Genomic DNA, 20,751 nt, shown 5'->3' on the forward strand with positions numbered 1-20,751 from the left:
AAAAGTTTAAGATTTTAAAATTATAAATATAGGATAACAAAATTTTTAAACCACATGAAAATTTTAAAATTTTCAAGGAGTATCATCGTCTCCAACACCTTGTTAACACTATATCTCTTCAAATATTTTGATACCTAAAAGAATAAAATTCATCAATTCGATGTCTAAACTTTTTTTTTTTGGGTTATCCTCTAGTTTAACGCTTCGTCCTTGACTAACTTTTATCATTCATTCACAGTGTTTAAGTGTCTACGTGAAACATAAATCAAAATTTTATTTTAAAGCATCAAACTTGTTACTGCTAATCGATCAAGAGTCATCAATTACTAACTAATTTCTTAACTTGGTACATTCTTTTCTCCATATTGAGGATGCCACTTGTTCCATTACAAGCTATTCTTAGTTACTTTCACCATCAAAACTGGAGCGTCCTTCTTTTTCTGCTAAAATCTTGAGTAGTGGATGCCAAGAAGTCTTGAAATTCATCATTCGATGGCTAAACTTTACTTTTATCATTCACTTTTGTTTTCTTCAATGCCAAATGCTACCCAGAAACACCTATGTTAATCTGTTTGCAGAGAAAAAAAATTAAATATTATATAAATCAAAAGTAAAAAAAAATATATAGATGGGGATAGGGGTCACACCTAAGGATGGGCATGGGATCCGAACCCGAAGGATTCCGACCCGATCGGGTTGGGTTTTTTTAAAAAATTGGAGTTCGGATAGATTCAGATTTAGGGTGAAAATAATCGATCCGGAAAAAATATAATTTTACTTTATATATTTAAGAATAATTACAATAAAATCATGTTGGTGGAGAATATATATTTTTCGAGTCGGGTGAAGAATGTAAAAAATTTAGGTCGGATCGGATTGGCCGAAACCCGACCCTTGCACATCCCTAGTCACACCCCTCCCATCTATTGAATAGCTTTCGTTGCACGAAATTATCCTTTCTTTCTAGAGATCTTGAGTTCGAATAATTATATATATAGAATGTTGTCAAGGACTAAAAAAGAATTATAAACATATACTACTTTACACCTCCATACTAATAAAAAAAACATATAATTGAGCTGCTGCTATTATATATCTTCATTATTCAAGTTGTCCAATGAACAAAATGGTTTTTCATCCTCCCATTTCTTAAATTAAAAAATCAATCGACATAAATTTTAAATTGTTCATAAATTTCATAATATTTTATCTAAATTCTTAAAGTATTGTAGCGATCAAGTTTTTCATCAATCTAACATTAATAAGCACTGAGAACTCTTGATTGGTTAAAGATTAGTGCAATGTAACCGAGATTATTTGCACTAACAAGCAAGCTTGGCATGTGTTGTTTCTCAAAAGAGCAGTGGTAGTTCCAAGTACAGATAAATTTATCAATGTCAATTGCAGGGCGAGCCATTCTTTTCTTTAACATAACAAGAAGATGACCGTGTTACATCGGAGGCCGACCTCCAGCACTGAGCATCTGGCCAATCATGCTATTCACCTACAAAGCATTGGCGTACAAGAACCAAATGTCAGCCATCGAACTAAGAAATAGATACAAAGATCAAACAAATCCATACCGAAACATCTGAATCAAGCATGATTTCAATTCAACAAGCCAGCTGAATTATACAACTCTCTGAAGAGAATCCATAGTCACAACAGAATGTTCTTTATAATTCATAATCTAGTAGGTTAGAGCCAAAGCGATAACAAAACTAGCATAATTCGTGCTTAAAACTTCAATAAAACACAAACTAGAACATTTATGGATAACTTGAAACCCAATCTTTACCTGCCAATACTTCGAAACACAGCGATCAATGCAACTGTTTTCCCCCATGTTTAGCTCGGCCTCCTTGTACCTAAAGCAGAAACATGTTATCATTGACATCATTTCTTTAGGGGATAAGATAAACCGTATACCATGTGTAAACCGATTAAATAGGTTGAACGAAATAATATGAAACGCAGTGCTCAGACTTCTCATACCTTTTGTCAACGCATTTGTTGAAACAGGTTTGTGCAAGCCTGAAAGAAAATCATAAAAGTGCTCTAAACTCAGATAATCAAGTATTGGCAATAAAACATTACAGAGTAATGAGAAATACCGTCAGACTATCTGTAAGAAAGAAGAAAGCAAGGCCACAGAGGTCCACCATCAAATTCTGAACTAGGAAATTTTATTATCCAGGCAGATAAGATTGAGCAAATAGGGTCAATTTATGTTTAAGATTTTGACCATTTCAGGTAAGGTCGATTCTAGGCTCGGACTGTTTTGGGTACACAGGTCATTCAGATTTGAGTCTTGAGTTTTAGGGTTGGATCATCTTGAGCTACTTATTCGAGTCATTTCAGATTTGATCAGGTTAGGTTCAGTCAATTCAAATTTGGGTTGGGCGGATTCAAGTTCTTAATTTTAACTCATAAAATCAAATTAATTTGGGTTTGAGTTTCGGATTAATCCGATCAGGTTTTAGAATTCAAGTCGTAATAGTGACAGGTATAATTAAACATGGGCATTAACTTTTGGGCATTTCTCTCTTACCTGTTAAAGAGTTCTACCCTGTATTCCATCTCTGTTTCTGCCATGCCAAACGCCTGCAAAGTGTTCAAAACACGAACTTCAGATCACCAAGATCTCATAAATGGTAAAAGACACAGACAAATATAATTGCAATAACCAAAACCCAAAACGAATCAAATCTCAAAGAACCATTCACAGTTAGTTCATAATAAAAACCTTAATGCATCGAAACTATACACACACCCAAGATTATTGAACACTCCAAACTCAATAAAACAAAAAGGCCAAATCAATCAATTTAAAAGATCAAGTTTTTCTCCAGTAATTGATGCAAAGCATTGTCTATGAACTAAGGGGAGGAAAGGTAGTAACAGTTAACCTGCTCTTTGTCTATTCCAGCTGGGACGTTGGCAGCCATTGAACCCCTGAGAAACAAGCAAAGATATACCTAAATCTAACCAGAAATATCAAGGGAAAATATTATAACAATATAGGAAAATAGAGGACTTTGTAAAATTGTACTAACGAGGTTTTACTGTGATCGGAGAAAAGCTTTGTTTTTGTTAGGGTTTAAGGAACCGCCGTAAACAAGGAAGTGGCAGAACAAAACCTTGTAGTGTTCGTTGATTGTATTAGAATTAGGGTTTTAGGGGTCCCTCTACACCGCAAATATGATGTGCTACTGGAAACTGGTGAAAATAACCTGTTGGCTCCCTCTACTTAGGGAATGTGTTAACTTGCCCACTTATAAGGGTCAATCCAGTCCCTCTATTATAGAGACTGATTCAAATTAGTCACTCTTCTTTGAAATGAGTCAAATATTTGCACTAATAAAAAATAAATAAGGTTAATTTTTTATATATTTATTTTTATTAATTATTTAAATATGACATTAAGTTTATTTTTTCATATTTCAACTTCAAATAAAATATTTCATTTATAAAATCATAAAATGAAAATATTAATTTATATAAACATACATCAACATTTTTTAGATATAATAAATATTAACTCTGTAAAAAATGATATTATTTGGTTCTTTTAATTAGTATAAAGAATGGATTACTTTATTTAAAAATAAAAGAACTAATCTAAATTTAAATAGAGAGACTAATCTGGACCAGTTTCTATAATGAAGGGACTAATATAAAGTAATCTCTATAATAGAGAGTGGCCAAACGTATGCATTTAACAGTATATTGACTAAATTGATATAGCCTCCATATTAAAGGGACTTAACAGGTACCTTGACCCGTTGAAAACTGACTGGTAATGTAAATCAAGGGCTAAACCGCTAAAGCTGTAATTTGATCAATTCTCTTGGTTCCTCGTATAACTTTCACAACTATTGTTAAAGTTCGTAGGGTTTTGCAGGCAAAATAGTGAGGTGAGTCAGATTCTGTGTTTCTCCTTTTCCTTTAGTTTCCCTCCTTTGATGTGTTTCCGCCATGAATATTTGGGTTAAATTTCTTCTTTTTTATTGTTATTTCTCCTTCTTCTTCTGCAGATATTATAGATAGAAAAATTCTGGGTGATTTGGAATCTGGATAAAGGAAACAATGGAACACGGGTCTTTCAGTGATAATAGTGCTGCAACTTTTTCGTTGACTGATGAGGATCATACACTAGCTAACTCTGTTAGGTTCACCTTGAATCAAGAGTCAGTTCCATCAACTCTGTTTAATTTTTTGTAGTTGTTTTTGCTTGATTAATGGTGGGTTTTCTTTGTTTTGAGCGATTATGTTGAAAGTGGAAGCTATAATTTTAATTGTGCAGCCCAAGGGTCACATTTTCTGGGTACAGTATACCTCATCCATCACAAGCTCGAGTTAATATCAGAGTTCAGACAACTGGTAACTCAATCCTACACCCTTCTGTCAAGGTTCAATGGATCATTGTTCATCGACTGTTTTCACAATTTCTCCATTCATTTTCCTGCTTTAAGATTTCTGGATATCAGTATGTTATATGGAGCAACGACATTGTTGTTGGGTTCAAGTTCTTTTAGTTTTTTCAGTTGGTTAAGATGCAATTTTGGTTGTGAAAATTGTTGTTTTAATGAAATTTTGCAGGTGATCCAGCAAGTGAGGTGTTGAAAGATGCATGTCAAGATCTGATGCTGATGTGCAGGCATGTAAGGAGCACTTTTGACAAGGCTGTTGAAGATTATAAAGCAAGCAATGCTGTCAAGGCCATGAAAATCGATTCAAAGGAAGAAGATAGTAGTGATTCAGAAGATAGTGAATGAAATTAGTATATCTCTCATCTTAATATTATTGTGTGCTCGAGATATCTTTAGCTTGATCTGAATTACTTCATTTTATTATTCGAATTGAAGCTTTGCACCCGTTATGCATTGTAGGATTAACTATCTTTATTTCCTAGACAAACTAGAGTTGCCTATCCTTGATATCTGATGTACTTTGAAACAAGAATTGTAGGATTTGCCTATACAATCTCCATTCGGTTTACATTTTTTTCACAAAAGAAATTTCCCATTTTTTTGCCAGTGAAATTTCAAGTAATGCATCAAGCTACTTGAACTTCAGGCTTTGGGGCATTTTTTGGTCTCATTGAGTTCGGAGTTATTTCTCCTGGTTTTGACAGCTGTGGTATTTCCGCAGCGCTTGTGAAATCCGCTTATCTTTTTCGGAGCATCTGCAGCCGTCGAACCAGCATTAAGCATCAGTAAACATAAACTCAACCGTTGTGTAACAGGTAATGGTGGATTGAGAAAATCTAATCAAATGCCAAATACCATTAAATGCAGAAATCTTATCTATTCTTCTGAGTTATCAATTATCATCACACGAGGAAATGAATTCAGGATTTACCCTTTTCTTCTACCAAGGTTTAGGACATTGCATATGCCCCATGATCAAATAGAACCAAGCTATCAAGGCACTTGTGTTTTTGAAAACAACTGAGATACTTCAGCAGAGTTCAATTATAGCCCAGATGATTTGTAAAAGACAAACAGAATCTTTGCTACATCCACATCATATCAGACTTAAACTTCGAACTAGAAGGGGGGCATAAAATTGACCTCTAATCTTGGCAAATTATTTTGCAGTTCAATCAAGATTAGTATGAACTTGTTTTCCGAAACCTTTAATTGCTTACTGGAACCCTCTTGTTAAACATGGTATGGTTTTTAAATTCATTTCCAATACTTTTGCAGTTCTATCATGATATGGTTTTCCAAAACGTTTGGTCAATTGAATCATAAGCAAAGGTTAATGGAATATTTACTCTTTAGTTGGAACCTAGCATGCATGGGCAAACCTGGGTTCGCATTTCCTTTTTCCAGAATGAAGTTTGGCTTTTAATCAATTCATTATAGATATAAGATCCATGTGAGTAAATTATCAAGAAAGATAGAACAAATGCAACTGAAAGATGGACTTAGAAACTTAAAAAGGTATAGGGGTACATAAGATAAACTGAGCATACTTTGCTGAAAGAGCAAGCAAGGTATTGAAAATGTAGAACTAAGGTAATGACGACTACCAAGGGATCCAAGGAAATTGAGAGTTGAATTTCCTAAATGGCAACAAGTTTCCTTTTTAACTATTCCTCATATTCTGGTTCCTCTTCCTCGTACTCATCTTCATCGGCTGTAGCATCTTGGTACTGCTGATACTCAGAGACGAGATCATTCATGTTGCTCTCAGCCTCGGTGAACTCCATCTCATCCATGCCTTCTCCTGTATACCAGTGCAAAAAGGCCTTCCTCCTAAACATAGCTGTAAATTGCTCACTCACACGCCTAAACATCTCCTGAATGGATGTTGAATTGCCAATAAATGTCGACGCCATCTTGAGGCCTGTGGGTGGGATGTCACAAACTGTTGACTTCACATTGTTAGGAATCCACTCAACGAAGTATGATGAGTTCTTGTTCTGAACATTCAACATTTGCTCATCCACTTCCTTAGTGCTCATTTTGCCACGGAACATGGCCGATGCAGTCAAGTATCGACCATGTCGTGGATCAGCAGCACACATCATGTTCTTCGCATCCCACATTTGCTGAGTTAGCTCGGGAACTGTCAGGGCTCGGTACTGTTGAGAGCCTCTTGAAGTGAGTGGTGCGAAACCAACCATAAAGAAGTGAAGTCGGGGAAATGGGATGAGATTAACAGCAAGTTTCCTGAGATCAGAGTTGAGCTGACCAGGGAATCGCAAGCAGCATGTAACTCCAGACATTGTTGTAGATATCAAATGATTCAGATCACCAACTGTCAAAGATCAAGGAGAAAGCAACACAATGTTAGAAATTGAAAGATCTCCCAAGCTAATAAACAGATCTTAGTTATATCTATCTCAACTTTTCCATCGAATACACAGTACTAAAATTCCAAATAAAAGGCATAGCGTGGAGCCAAACAAACAGATATAAAATGACTCGGAACAACAAGAAATTTATGAATTTCGAAGATCCCCAAGCTATATAAACAGATATTACTACGAGCTCAAATTTCAATTAGAAGGCATAGCACGAATCTATTGTTATTCACAAAAACATCATAGCAAAAACCCAGATCAGAAACTAAGAGCAAAATCAGGGGAAAACTTACAGCTGGGAGTAGTGAGCTTAAGTGTCCTGAAACAAATGTCATACAAGGCCTCATTGTCGAGAACCATACACTCATCGGCGTTTTCAACCAACTGATGAACTGACAAAGTAGCATTGTAAGGCTCCACGACAGTATCAGAGACCTTAGGAGATGGGAAAACAGAGAAAGTCAACATCATCCTATCTGGGTATTCTTCTCTTATTTTCGATATCAAGAGTGTTCCCATTCCAGATCCAGTTCCTCCTCCCAAAGAATGACAGACCTGAAACCCTACAGAGAACCAAAAAAAAAACGAAAAGCCCATATAACACCAATCATTACACAATAAGTTGAACAATAAACAAGCTGTACACCAGATCTTTAATTTACCTTGCAGACAGTCGCAATTCTCAGCCTCCTTACGAACAACATCAAGGACGGAGTCGATTAACTCGGCACCTTCAGTGTAATGGCCTTTAGCCCAGTTGTTTCCGGCGCCGGACTGACCGAAAACGAAGTTGTCGGGTCGGAAGATCTGACCGACAGGACCAGATCTGATGCTGTCCATGGTACCGGGCTCGAGATCCATGAGGACGGCACGAGGGACGAACCTACCACAACTGGCTTCATTGTAGTAGACATTGATTCTCTCGAGTTGAAGATCTAACTCTCCTCGGTAGCGACCAGTTGGATCTATGCCGTGCTCCGCGCAAACAACTTCCCAGAACTTGGCTCCTATTTGGTTGCCGCACTGGCCACCTTGAATGTGAAGGATCTCACGCATTTTTTGCTTATGGAGAGAAGAGAAACAAACAATTAAAGATTTAAAGAGGATGAAGAAATGAGAGTTGCAGGATGTAAATGATTGAGGGGAGAGCCAGGTTTTTATATATAAGCCCTAATTAATTTATGGGTAAATTACACGCTTACTCATTAAATTTTACTCTCTCTTATTTCACTCACTATACTTTCAATTTTTCAATTTGTTCAATAAACTTTAGACATTGAACTTTTTTGTCATTCGACCGTTAAATTTCTAGCGGCGTTAAACTAAAATTGAAAAAAAAAAAAAAAGTAATGTGAGTGAAATAGGAGAGAGTGTAAAGTTCAGTGAGTAAAAATGTGACATGTTTTATTATTAAAATAAGCCACGTAAGCACCCCATTACTGAGTAAATAGTCGAGTGACAAAAAAAGTTCAATGTCTAAAGTTCAGTGAGAAAATTGAAAAAATTGAAAGTACAATTAGTGAAATAAGAGAGAGTAAAGTTTAGTAAAATTTAGTGAATAAGCATGTATTTTACCCTTATTTATACTATTAATGAGATAAGGTTTATTTAATTTCAATTATTTTACTTATTTTGTCTAATTCCGATTTTAGAGCCACTAGTCTAATGAAATTTGAAATTTAATTTTTTACCTTTTTTAATGATAATGAGGCCTAAGCCAAAAAATTACTTATTTACATGATTATAAAGAGGTTTGAGAAAATCTCTAGCCATGATACCAGCAAGTTGATCCAGTGGAGAGTCGAGGACTGCAAGAACACCATCAGGATGAACGTCATGCTTGGCAATGAAATCAACTACATAATTTGTTTCTCGGTTAATCACAGCGAATTCGATAAACCATGCTCAATGGCAAAGCTTATCAATGGCACGAACCAGGGAATATGGACTGTTGCGCGTGACATTCTTAATAAAGTTGTGAGCATTTTTATTATCCATTTGAACGAGAACACGTTCGAATGCATTTGACTAGGCAAGAGAGAGACCTTTGAAGACACCCCATAGCTCAGCTTGGAGGACGGATGACTGACCTATAATTTTATCGAACGCTAGAAGGAAAGATCCACTGTGGTCACGAAAAACCCCGCCAATGGAAGCCAAACCAGATCGGTGTGAAACTACAGCATCAGAACTAAGGCAGACCCAATTTTAAGGAGGAGGTTTCCATTGGACTTGGACAGTTCAGACAGAAGGGGGTGCCAAGATCGGAGATTTTGCTGCTGCGTATTGACAAGCCCACAGTGGAACAAGCTGTGATGATCAGAGATAGACCCCCGAAAAGTAGCCTCATTTATCCCTTTCCATGCTTGCCAAATGATGGAGGAGAAGAAAGTGTTCCAAGGGACAACATGGGGAGGAAACAAACTTTCTGTATGGAGACTAATCTCGAGCCAATCCACAAGAGCGAAATTAAAGAAATCAACATGAGTGTTGTCTTGGAGGAGCCAATTCCAGATGTTACAAACCATCGAACAATCTCAGAGGATGTGCAGTAGGGATTCATTCAGATTAGAGCAAAGGTGACAAGAAGAATCATTATTGAGGCCTCGTTTGAAACAAATTTCATTTGTAAGATGTCTATCCAGGATAGCAAGCCATAAAAAACATCTAACACGCTTAGGAACATCAAGTTTCTAAATCTGTTTCCATATCGGGTTCATTGTTGACCAATTAGTTTTCGCAAGGGACTTATAGGCGCTCTTGACAGAGAACGTGTGATTATTTTCTTCATTCCAATAGCAATTTTCCGAGCCATGAGCGCAATTAGAAGAAATTGTACTTTGTAATAGAGGAATGGCCTCGCAAGCAAGGAGGTGATTGAGCAGATTCCAATCCCAACAATTCTCAGCATCACAGAAATCCTTCAGCTTTAAAGTTATGTCAACCGTAATGTTCAGATTCACCCAATGGATAATTTGTCCCAACTTGGGAACCCAAATATCCGACCAGAAATTAATAGTTTTGCTATCACCGATGCACCAAGCCAATCTCTCATAAAAGAAGGGCCAAACATTCACGATAGAACGTAAAAAAAGAGTAGTTTGGCCGCTATATAGAGGGCGAACAAGGTTCGATCATACAATACTTTTCTCGAATAATGGTGGTCCAAAGCTTAGTCGGCGTTTGGACTAAAGAATTGCAAATCTTCATTAAAAAACAATATTTTGATGTCTGATATTCCTTAAACTCATTCCTCCATAGGAATAAGGTTGGCAAAGTTTATCCCAAATGACTAAGGAGAGACAGTAGGATCTCGGGCTTGAGCCCCAAATAAATCGACGAATTATAGCCTCAATTTTATCACATATAGCAGAGTCAGTAAGTTTGCATGAGATAGGTCGGAATACTGAAAAATAGTAGACTTATCTAATACGACCAGCGAGAGAAAGCGTACGAGATTACCAGCAGTCAAGCTTCTTCAAAAAAAATTCAACAAAATTGTAGATGTCACTTTTGGCTCCCCTGTGACGAACAAGTACTCCTAAATAGACCCCGAGATCAGTGACCGACTGGAACCCGGGTCGAGTGCTAATAGCGTGGATAGCAACAGTCAGAGAAAAAGAACTTTGTTTTTTGTTTGTTAACGACATGGCAATAATGGATACCAAAAATATTGAGCACATTTTAAATAACTTAAGCATGGTCGATATTAGAGTCATGACTTGTCAAAATTGCATGATTTTGTGTTCCTTATCCCTTGAAAAGTTGGTTATTTTTCTTTGAGATTTGAGAAATTAACAAATTTTAGAATCTTCTGCTAAGTCTGTTCCTGGAACGGTTACGCAATTTTTACTGCTTCTGTACTTCCATTTCATTGTCCCTCACCAATCAGGAAATCAACATCACTCCTCAAGCAAGCATTAGCGTAGCGAGAGATCTAGACCGGTATCCCATTTCTCATTCTTTTCTAATTTCTGTAAATATCATTTAACGATATGGTTTCTGTTTTGTTGTTCACTTGTTTTCAAATTCAACAAATTCTAAAATCACGTATAAACCTCGGGGGAAAAAGGGGAAAAAATAGGATTGTCTTACCTTCTTCGACCCCTCATTTCCTTAAAGTTTCCATCTTTCCCAAAATTCTTGTTTTTATTCACTTTCCTTTCAAGTTCTTCACATGGTGAGCTTCTTCTTCTTCTCTACTGTACTATATTTGCATTTATTTTTGGTTTGATCATCAGTTTGGCGTTAAAACCATCTCAAATTGTGATTAGTTTTACTGTTCTCTGCTTTTGCTTTAGCTGGTTTTGACTAGATTTTTTGTGGCCGCTAGATAACTTTGCATCGACTGGCTTCCTATTTTTCATTTCTAGAGTAACTTTGCATCGACTGTTCAAATATTTTCTGATATTCGTTTCTCAATCCATTGACGTCCGTACATCTGTTTACGCAAGTTACCTTATAATTGTTAATAAACTTACTTATTTTTATTTCCCCATTACACAATATCTTAAAATTGTTAATAAATTTACTAGCAATAAATTAAAATCCTACTTAGTAACCAACTAGGCTTTTTAGTACCCCTCAATTCTCTAGCGTTTTATTGGTGCATCTTCTGTCTTCCTTGGATTCATTTTTTCACAGTTTCTCATAGCTTCGACTATAGATGATTTCTTGAGGTCATGTCCTTCTTTTAGAGCCCATGGGGCGTATAGGGGGAGGGCTCGACAGAGTGGTGACAAGGAGATTAGACTTAGAGTTTGCTCGTTGAATGTAGGCACATTAAATGCTAGGCTTCTGGAGCTGACCGACGCACTTAATAATAGAAAAATAGATTTTGCATGTATTCAGGAGACTAGGTGGAAAGGGGCTCGCGCCAGAGTGTAATGGGTACAAGTTGTGGTATTCAGGCATAGATAACGCTAGAAATGGGGTGTATGGTTTCCTCTAGGCTCAAGGAAAATGTAGTTGAAGTTGTGTAGATACGGGATAGGATCATGATGATTAAGGTTATTATAGAAGAGGGAAGTGGTGAATGTCCTTTCAGTGTACGCCCCACATGTGGCCTAGGGAGGGGGAGAAACGTTGCTTCTGGGATCAGTTAGATGATGTACTTAGGAGCATTCGGAGGACCAAAGAGTTTTTATAGGGGGAGACTTCAATGGCCATATAGGTAGTACAAACCGATGGGTATGACGTGTTCATGGGGGGTTTCGTATGGTAGCAGGAACGATGACGGGCGTACGCTTTGAATTTGCTACTGCTCACGATTTGGTAGTCACTAACTCCTTATTTAATAAGAGAGATGCGAACTTGATTAGTTTCATAGCGGGGGACATTGTACCCAAATCGACTACATCCTGGTTCGAAATCGGATCGATGGGCTTGCATTGACGTAAGGTGTCCCCTGAAGAGGCATGTGCATCGCAACACAAATTGTTGGTTTGGTGTTCGCGTACCGCACGGCGGAACACTCATAGGAGGCTAACTGGGTAAACCTATGATCCTTTGGAAGAAGTTACATGGAGCGACAGTTGATGCCTTTAGGAGTAAGGTTTTGTCTAATACAGGTTTTGGAATTACAAACTCAAATAATGCAGATTTGTTATGGAAAAATATGGCAAATTCCATCAGAGAGGTGGGCAAAAACACCCTGGGGTTATCGACAGGGAAGGCCAAGGAACATAAGAATCGTGGTGGTGGAACGACGAAGTCCAAACTAAGGTGAAGACAAAGCAAACTTGCTTCAAGGAGTTTCTACAGTGCAATGACGAAGAAAGGTTGAGAGCTAAACAAAGATACAAGGAGGCAAAGCGGGAAGCCAAGAAAACAGTGGCTATAGCAAAGGATAAGGCATACGAGGAAATGTACAAGAGATTAGACACCAAGGAAGGACAAAACGACATCTTCAGGCTTGCAAAATCTAGGGAGAATAGGAAAAAGGATCTAGGTAGCATTAGATTTATTAAGGACAACATGGTGTTCTTATAGCGAAAGATCATGATATTAAGAGGTTGGGGTAATTACTTCTTTGGCTTATTAATGACGGTGCCTCTCCCTGTAGAGAAAGTACCGTTGATGGTCATCCGACCATCACTTCGGCCAATGACTGCCCTACAAGTAGGATTGGGTTTGAGGAAGTCAAAATGGCTCTTAGAAAGATGGGAAGGGACAAAGCTGTCGGTCCTGATCAAATTCCTAACACTGTGTGGTTGGCCCTAGGAGAAGAGGGAGTTAAGTGGTTGACCAACATCTTTAATATTATTTTAGAGAATGCCAAGATGCCAGAGGAGTGGAGAGAGTCACGGTGATACCAATCTATAAGAATAAAGGAGTCCCCAACGTTGTGGTAACTACAGAGGTATTAAACTACTCAGCCATACCATGAAGCTATGGGAAAGGGTGATAGAGGTTAGGTTGAGACAAGTTACTAGGGTTTCGGAAAACCAATTTGGCTTTATGCCAGGCAGGTCTACCACAGAGGCGATTCATCTACTTCGACGACTTATGGAGAAATATAGGGAAAAGTCTAGAGATCTTCACATGGCGTTCATTGACCTTAAGAAGGCTTATGATAGCGTTCCCCGCGATACGATCTGGAAGACTTTGGAAACGAGACGGATCCCAACTATTTATATCCGGGCGATTCGTGATATGTATTGTAGATCTACTACATCGTCAGGACTACAGTTGGCGACACCGAGGCATTCCGGTGGAAATCGGACTCCAAAGGGTCGGCTCTTAGCCCTTACATCTTCGCCTTGATTATGGACGACATCTATTGTGCGACACCAGACGGTCCATGGTGTATGCTTTTCGCTGACGACATTGTCCTAGTTGCTGAAAAAAAATCTGAGTTGAATAGTAGACTGACTACCTGGAAGACTGCTTTGGAAGAAAAAGGTCTAAGGATCAATATTGATAAGACAGAGTATTTATGTTCAAACTTCAGTAGGGACCAAACGAAGAAGATGTAGAAGATGCATAGAAGGACACGTTCTCCCTCAAAGGATTGTTTCAAGTACCTAGGGTCTATAATACATAAGATGGGGTAGATGATGACGTTACACACCGTATAAAGGCGGGATGGCTAAAGTGGAGGGCCGCTACTGGAGTTTTGTGTGACAAGAAGGTGCCTCTAAAACTTAAGGGAAAATTTTATAGAATGACAATAAGACCAGCGATGTTGTATGGATCAGAATGTTGGGCAACCAAGAAGGATCATGTAAGGAGGATAGAGACCGCAGAAATGAGAATGTTTCGATGGACATGCGGTAGGACTCTGTGGGATATGACAACAAACTCTGCTATTAGGATGTCCTTGGGGGTGGTGCTGTTTCCGAAAAATTGAGGGAAGGAAGACTACGGTGGTTTGGGCATGTCCTTAGGCGACTACCGTCTGATGCGGTCAGGAGGGTAGAGTCGATTACAGTCGACGGTGCCAGAAGGAGAGGACGACCAAGGCGGAAGTGGGAAGACTGCTTGAGATCTGATTTGATTGATTTAGCCCTTACCGAGGACATGACATCTGATAGGAAAGTATGGAGACTTAAGACTAGGATAGTCGAGTAGTGTGGGTCACATCTCTAGGGTGTATCATCTCTGTCTTCTTTTAATGCCTTTGTAGTAATTTCCATGACTTCTATTTTTTATTCGTTTATGTTATTGGTATTTATGAAGGCTTAGAACTGGGCTTGCTATCGTTTGACTTCTGTGTATCATTCTCTCCACTTTTAAATTTAGTCGGGTCTTACGTTTCTGTCTATATACAGAGATTTTTTCGCTGGGATTTTTTTTTTTTACAGGGATATCTGCCCAGTACAGACGCGCATATGATATTAATGATATTAATGATTGCATATGAATACTGTTCAACTATGTATTTATGTATTTATTTATACATGCATTGCATTTTATCTATTTTAATTTCTGACTGCCGGAGGTCTTCCACGGAAGCTACTCTCAACCTGGCGTTGGGGGCAGCCTACTACCCTACCTCCCCCTTACCCCATTGCATATGGGAATTGGGTTTTGTTGTTGTTGTTGTTGTATGTTCGATATTAGCTTTGACATGGATAATTAAATCATCTACGAAAAAGAGATGGGACACACGAGTAACTCCACGACAAGTTGAAAAGTCGACCAATTTTCGGAGGCAACAACGCGGTTAATGTGATGGCTCAGTTGTTCCATAGTTAATATGAAGAGATACAATAATAAGGGGTCTCCTTGTCGTAATCCATTTTTAGGCCGAAAAGAGCGACTTAGAGAACCATTCCACTAAACCTGCATGGAGGATGAAGTTGGGCAATGCATGATAATCTGAATAAAGGACCCAGGAATACTTGTACCATAAAGAGTTTCTTCAAAGAAATTCCACCAGAGACGATTAAAATCCTTCGTCAGGTCTACCTTAGTGGTTATCCAACCAGTTTTGCCCTTCTTGGCTTGCATAGAGTGAATAATTTCCTTGTTGATAATAATTTTTTCAGAGATGCTTCGAGATTTGAAAAAGCTCGTATGATGCGGACCAATGAGATAACGGAGAACGTGCTACAATCGATTAACTATTATCTTGGTAATGGTCTTATAGAGAACCGAACATAGGCTTATAGGTCGAAAATCGACAAAAGATGATGGACTAGGGCTCTTCAGAATCAGAGTCAGAATCATTTGGTTAAGATTTAGATCAAGAGAACATCCATTGAAAACCAAATAAACCATAGAGCAAATTGACTATCCAACGATGTCCCAATTTTTTTTAAAAAAATGGGCATGTAAACCATCTATTCCGAGAGCTTTGAAAGGAGCTATGTAAAATACGACATTCTTGATTTCATCATTTGTAATCTTGGAATTTAGGAGAATGTAATCAACTTCGGAGATGGGGGGAAGTAACCCGTGAATGGGTAGGTGCTCGTAGGAGAATCAACCGAAGCAAAGAGATCGTCAAAAAAATCAGTAGCCTTATCCATCAGAATCTCAAGATTGTCGTACCAAATGGCTTCTGAAATTTTTACCTATTTAGTCCCGACATTATTGTATAAAAAAACCCTATAAATTATTTTTTTAATAGTAAGCCTTAGTAGAATTGTTAAAAAAATAACCTCAAACTGCTCACGTAAAAATATATCGTGTCCTATAAAACGTGTTTGATGGACCTCGCGTTTTATATTTAATATTGGATAAATGTTATAATAAATATATGAAACTCGTGTTTCGTAAAACATGTGATCTAACATCATCTTTTGCATAACGCGAAGTTATCCTACACGACAGTTTGGAGGATTTTTTTAACTAATCTGCTACGGGTTAGTGTTCAAAAAAATAATTTATAGGATTTTTAATATAATAGCACCTTTATTCCCTCTATTTTATTTTGAAAGTTCTCTTTCCTTTTTTGATTAGCTATTTCTATCTTCTTCTTTTCTAAGTTTATTAGCTATTAATATATTGATTTGATATAATTTGATCCTTTTATTTTATGTTAAATTATTTTTTATTGTAGTAATGGCATTGATGTTTTACTAATATTTTATCGAATAGTTTAAGACACTTGAAAATCAAATAAATAATTTCAGCTAATAACTAATTTTACATGTCTTCTTAAGATATTTAATACCGAATTTAATTGGCCTCTCCTATATTAAAAACTAGTATAAAATCGAATTATATTAAATTAAAGTAAAACAAAAGGAAGAACATTTAAACCTTAGTATACTATAGGGACTAAACCCATAATTGCACCTTCATTCTTTTGTTGATGGTGATAATTTTCACAGTCTACGAGGCTGTTGACGGTAACGGACGGAAAAAGCAACGACTACAAGCGGAGTTAAAAAGTGACTTTTTAAAATTTAAAAATTGGGAGACATCATAGGCTAACAAAAAAAATGAATGTCCTTTGTTCTCTTATGTAATGTAAGAAGAGGGAGATAAACTAGTAAACTCATTTTCTTTTCCGATTTCATCCAAGGAATAAAAAATTACGAAATACTTCAATTATTAAACATATAGTTTTCAATTAATGAATTTTTAATCATTTTTATACATATTTATCTAATGTTTTTATTCTTTTATATTTTGTAATTGTGTTTGAAAATTGTAGTTATCTTTATAAGGTTATTTTATTTGGTAATTATAGGTAATAGCATCACCCTCTAGTCATATATTTTGAAAAACTAAACGAAGTAATCTCATTTATCTTTTTTAATAGAAGTAAATCATTTATGGTAGGCTCAATATAAAAATAAGTGACCAAATTTTATCTTGAAAAAAAATTTGGTGCTTAAACAATTTTTTGTTAAAAATTAATGTCTAACGTTTTCTCGGTTACACTTTTAGGTGCCTACCGTGATATTTTTATTTTTTTAATGATAAAAATATTATTTTTAATAAAAAAAACTTAATTTATTTACAATAGAACCCCAAAATTTAATGAAATTCTAAAAAAATCTAAAAAAATTAAAATATCTCATTTCAACCCCGTTACCAACTATCACCCGCCATCTCTGATCACTATCGTCATCATTGAACGGTCACCCACCCGTTGTCGGCCACCCATCGATCAATCTTTGCCATTACTGTCACTCAAATCCCCCAAAAATTTCTAAAATCCCTAACATACAAATTCTTAAAACTTTAAAATCTTAATATCCACGATGGAACGCCGGAGAAGCACCGATGGAGCGACGGTGAGGATATGTTTTGAGCAGAATTACACAGTGGTTCGAATGGCGGTGACAAAATTGCTTATGAACGTCGAAATCTATTGAAATCTATAATAATAACGACAATGGCTTAAAATTCTATGAACCTTTGAAGTTTTTCCATGGCCAACGGTAGCAGCTTACGATGAAAGGCCAACGGAGGTTTGATCGTGTAACGCCCGAATCTTGGGTTAGTAGTTCAAGTCAACCCGAGATTCATAAATCGAGCCTAAAAGACCTATTAGAATAGATTGGATCAAATTGAGTTGAGCCCAAGAGTCTGGGAATAGTGATGATTGCAATATGAGATGAAAAAAGAGGAACTAGAAGTGCAATTTACCTATTACTGGAATCAAAGAATGAAAATATCTTATTTTATATGATTCTCACATGATCCACTCCCCTAAACTTATTAAACACTCTTCCTTTTTCTTCATCTTTTCTCTATCTTTTCTCTCTTCTTTTTCTATCAAGTTAAAGGCAAAAAGGTAGAAGCTTTAAGGATTTTAAGTTTAGTTTGGTTTAACCAAGGTAAGAATATTAATCCCTACCCTTCAAGCTTTAATTTAAACCCCATATCTCACGTTTTGGTTTTGGTTTCATAAAATGGGTTTTAGGGAGGTTTAAGGGAATCAAGTGGTCCAAGCTCGTTTTTAGTGGATTTAAGTTATTTAGAGTGTTCTTAACACCAATCCAAACTCCTAAATAAGTTAGTAATACATTTTTCTTGCATTTGATTAGTGAAAGAAATGGGCGAGAGCTCCAAGGCTAGAGGTAAAGAAAAAATGAACCTTGGTTGATTTGAAAAATATTTTAGCAGTAAAAGAAACAAGGTAACTCATTTACAAGTCCTTCATACCATTTGTGGTCCTTAGAAATGCATTCTAGCTTTAGAGTTGAGTTTGAAGCATGTTGAGTATTTTCATGGTAGATTCTATGTTTTAGAGTTTTAACATGTTTTCAAGTCTTATTTATGACCCTTTTTTATCACATAAAACATTAATAATGACTATGAACCTCAAAATAACATTCTAGGTTAGTCTAAGTGTCCAATTCGTGCTCAAATAGGGCATTTCCGAGGGTGAGTATCGATATTGGAAGAATAATACCGATATTATTCTTATGAAAGGCAAAAATAAGATAATTTTAGGAGAGTATTGATACTAAGGGTTCATTTTCAAGACTTGTCATGTGGGTATCAAAACTATTTTTCCAGTGTACAATTTTGGTATCTGTACTCTAGGGAGTATCGATACCAAGGGTAGATTATCGATACTCCCCATAGGAGTATTGATACTTCTTATTTTATTTCAATAAGAATTACCAGTAGAGTATCGATACCTTGAGAGGAGTATCAATACTAAAAGAGGCGATATCGATATTGAAAGGTTAGCATCGAACCATAAAGCATTTTTGGGATTATTATTTTAAGAGACTTTAAGAAGGAATGAGGTTTCCCAATAACTCTATAATTCCTCTCAAATAAGACTACAAGTGAGAACAAGAATAATTATTACTTACAATTAGAAACGAGATAAAGTAGGGCGACATAAAACTAGCCTTGACTAAATACTTGGGAAACGATCAGGACACCCGGGTTACTTTCGTAAATGATACTAGTATCGAGAAATAGAATCAATCCGGATATCCTTAGGTAGTGCACATGGCACTTAAAATTAACTAACTAAAGTCGAGGCCCAACACTCTCGAGGGGTGGGTTAGTCGAGGGAGTTGTGTCCGATGTAGAGATTACAGGCCTCATCCTTGATAGACTAGAGGGGTGCGTGAGCTTCGAGATGTAGAAGCCTCAGCCGCACAATGATGTCTACCATAGAGTAGAGAGTGAGTATATAAATATACTCACTATTGCATTATACTTGATAACTTGAGCATTTGATGAACACTTTTAGTATAATTTAGTTGTTAGTATGACACTAGGCAAGTGAACTAAGTGTTTGTAATTTGCTTCCTTACACAGATCAGTAGGAGGAGCATTTGAGGAGCCATTTAAGCAAAAGAGATCAAGACCGAGTTTAGAGAAGAGTACGTCTCGAGTTATTTCTTTATAGGGCATGTATATTTATAGACCCTACTTGTATATTCAAGTCGTAAATTTATTTGTAAAGTTGGTCTGTATATTTTTTATATATCTATTTTGAGAGCTCCTTGATGTAAAACTTTATTTATACTTGATGCATGAATTTTTTTATTTGAAATGATTTTAAAATGGTCGTTTTTAATTAAGAAATTAAGAAAAAAAAATTGGGTTAAACTCTGGTGGTTCTGTGTGGCATTCTAATCGATCGATTGTGTGTCGTACCGATTTATAGTGTCACAGATCGGGGGTCGACGTTGATGCTAACGATGGTGGCGGTGACGGTCACGACTAGTCGGCCGATGACCATGGAAGGGGAAAGGGGGAAGGAAGGGGTCTGCAGCTTCACGGGGTTGTTTTTAATAAATAAAATCTAATTTTATTTTTAATTTTTTTAAAAATAAATTCTTAAATTACCAAGGCTTAACGCATGTCACTTAACGTTAAATTTAACGACCGTTACAGTCTAGGCACTTAAAAGTACTCCGAATAAACGTTATGCACTTAATTTTAGCGAAAAGTTCTTTAGGTACTAAAACGTTTTGCCTATATAGTATTACATTACTAAGGATAATTTAAAATTACTCAAACTAAGCACACCTTATAATATAGAGAAAATAACCTCAGTGACCAAAAATGTCTTATAATATACGATTTTAACCAACTTTTTTTGGATTTGCCAAAATGACCAACTAAATCGCAATGCGATCGATAATTCGCAACGCGATCTCCGGTATCGCAAATCAGTTTCCAGATTCGCAACGCGAACTTCGACTATCGCATTGCGATTTATTCCAAGTTCGTTGCGATCGTCGAAGTTCGCATTGCGATTTATTCCAAATTCGTTGCGATATTCCAAGTTTGCGTTGCGATTTATTCCAAGTTCGTTGCGATAGTCCAAAATCGCAACGACGGTATTGCATTTGTTTCTTAAGAATTTTCTCTAAAAAGATAGTATTCACGCGGACATGTCGAAGACACGTATTACCACGACAACGACAACGACCACGACCACGACCCGACCCGACCCGAGACGAGATGGACGGCGGCGGCGCGCGAGAGTTTCCCTTGTTCTCTATCACTCAACAAGGAAGTGGGAAAGCCAAGTCTTAAATACCATTCCCAATAGT

The 20,751-nt window shown here is 36.8% G+C and overlaps 3 protein-coding genes and 1 long non-coding RNA gene across 6 annotated transcripts in view; 2 read left to right on the forward strand and 2 right to left on the reverse strand.

Moving 5' to 3' along the window:
• Window positions 1-13,973, reverse strand: part of LOC120167911 (tubulin beta-8 chain-like) — a 28,317-nt gene extending 14,344 nt beyond the window's left edge. Inside the window, exons 1-4 of one of the 2 annotated variants that reach the window (XM_039176792.1) lie at window positions 13,963-13,973; window positions 7,480-7,879; window positions 7,111-7,380; window positions 6,102-6,771 (exon numbers count right to left, since the gene is read on the reverse strand). In XM_039176792.1, coding sequence (XP_039032723.1) covers window positions 6,102-6,771; window positions 7,111-7,380; window positions 7,480-7,873 — 1,334 coding nt within the window. In that variant the 5' untranslated portion in view covers window positions 7,874-7,879; window positions 13,963-13,973. Of the gene's footprint in view, window positions 1-5,910; window positions 6,772-7,110; window positions 7,381-7,479; window positions 7,880-13,962 lie in introns of those variants that run through there. The other variant, XM_039176793.1, reaches the window with a different exon arrangement.
• Window positions 1,425-3,158, reverse strand: LOC120167913 (mitochondrial import inner membrane translocase subunit TIM10-like). 2 transcript variants are annotated; one of them, XM_039176795.1, is made up of 6 exons: window positions 3,045-3,158; window positions 2,910-2,955; window positions 2,552-2,604; window positions 1,996-2,034; window positions 1,799-1,868; window positions 1,425-1,504 (listed from the first exon to the last, which is right to left on the reverse strand). In XM_039176795.1, exons 2-6 carry the CDS (start codon window positions 2,946-2,948, stop codon window positions 1,451-1,453), a joined length of 255 nt encoding a protein of 84 aa, XP_039032726.1. In that variant the 5' UTR covers window positions 2,949-2,955; window positions 3,045-3,158; the 3' UTR covers window positions 1,425-1,450. The 2 variants fall into 2 exon arrangements, with proteins under 2 accessions (XP_039032726.1, XP_039032727.1); XM_039176796.1 differs by having other exon boundaries at window positions 3,067-3,127.
• Window positions 3,015-19,645, forward strand: LOC120167914. Its single transcript, XR_005520084.1, has 3 exons — window positions 3,015-3,143; window positions 9,585-9,591; window positions 19,633-19,645. It is a non-coding gene; the product is annotated as an uncharacterized LOC120167914 (long non-coding RNA).
• On the forward strand, window positions 3,839-4,793 carry LOC120167912 (DNA-directed RNA polymerases I and III subunit RPAC2-like). Its single transcript, XM_039176794.1, has 4 exons — window positions 3,839-3,917; window positions 4,038-4,190; window positions 4,307-4,383; window positions 4,603-4,793. Exons 2-4 carry the CDS (start codon window positions 4,090-4,092, stop codon window positions 4,776-4,778), a joined length of 354 nt encoding a protein of 117 aa, XP_039032725.1. The 5' UTR covers window positions 3,839-3,917; window positions 4,038-4,089; the 3' UTR covers window positions 4,779-4,793.
• Window positions 19,646-20,751: the final 1,106 nt, after the last annotated feature.

Source organism: Hibiscus syriacus, unplaced genomic scaffold, assembly GCF_006381635.1.
Source record: "Hibiscus syriacus cultivar Baekdansim isolate YM2019G1 unplaced genomic scaffold, ASM638163v2 tig00111708_pilon, whole genome shotgun sequence".
NCBI classification, from domain to species: Eukaryota; Viridiplantae; Streptophyta; class Magnoliopsida; order Malvales; family Malvaceae; genus Hibiscus; species Hibiscus syriacus.

Bases quoted from the DNA above. Each gene is read 5' to 3' on its own strand.
- LOC120167913 (XM_039176795.1), bottom strand. From the start codon at position 2,948: ATGGCTGCCAACGTCCCAGCTGGAATAGACAAAGAGCAG. The intron at 2,605-2,909 runs GTTAACTGTTAC...AACACTTTGCAG, and splicing joins CTGGAATAGACAAAGAGCAG to GCGTTTGGCATGGCAGAAAC. The intron at 1,869-1,995 runs GTATGAGAAGTC...TTTCTGCTTTAG, and splicing joins AACAAATGCGTTGACAAAAG to GTACAAGGAGGCCGAGCTAA.
- LOC120167912 (XM_039176794.1), top strand. From the start codon at position 4,090: ATGGAACACGGGTCTTTCAGTGATAATAGTGCTGCAACTTTTTCGTTG. The intron at 4,191-4,306 runs GTCAGTTCCATC...TTAATTGTGCAG, and splicing joins AGGTTCACCTTGAATCAAGA to CCCAAGGGTCACATTTTCTG. The intron at 4,384-4,602 runs GTAACTCAATCC...GAAATTTTGCAG, and splicing joins TATCAGAGTTCAGACAACTG to GTGATCCAGCAAGTGAGGTG.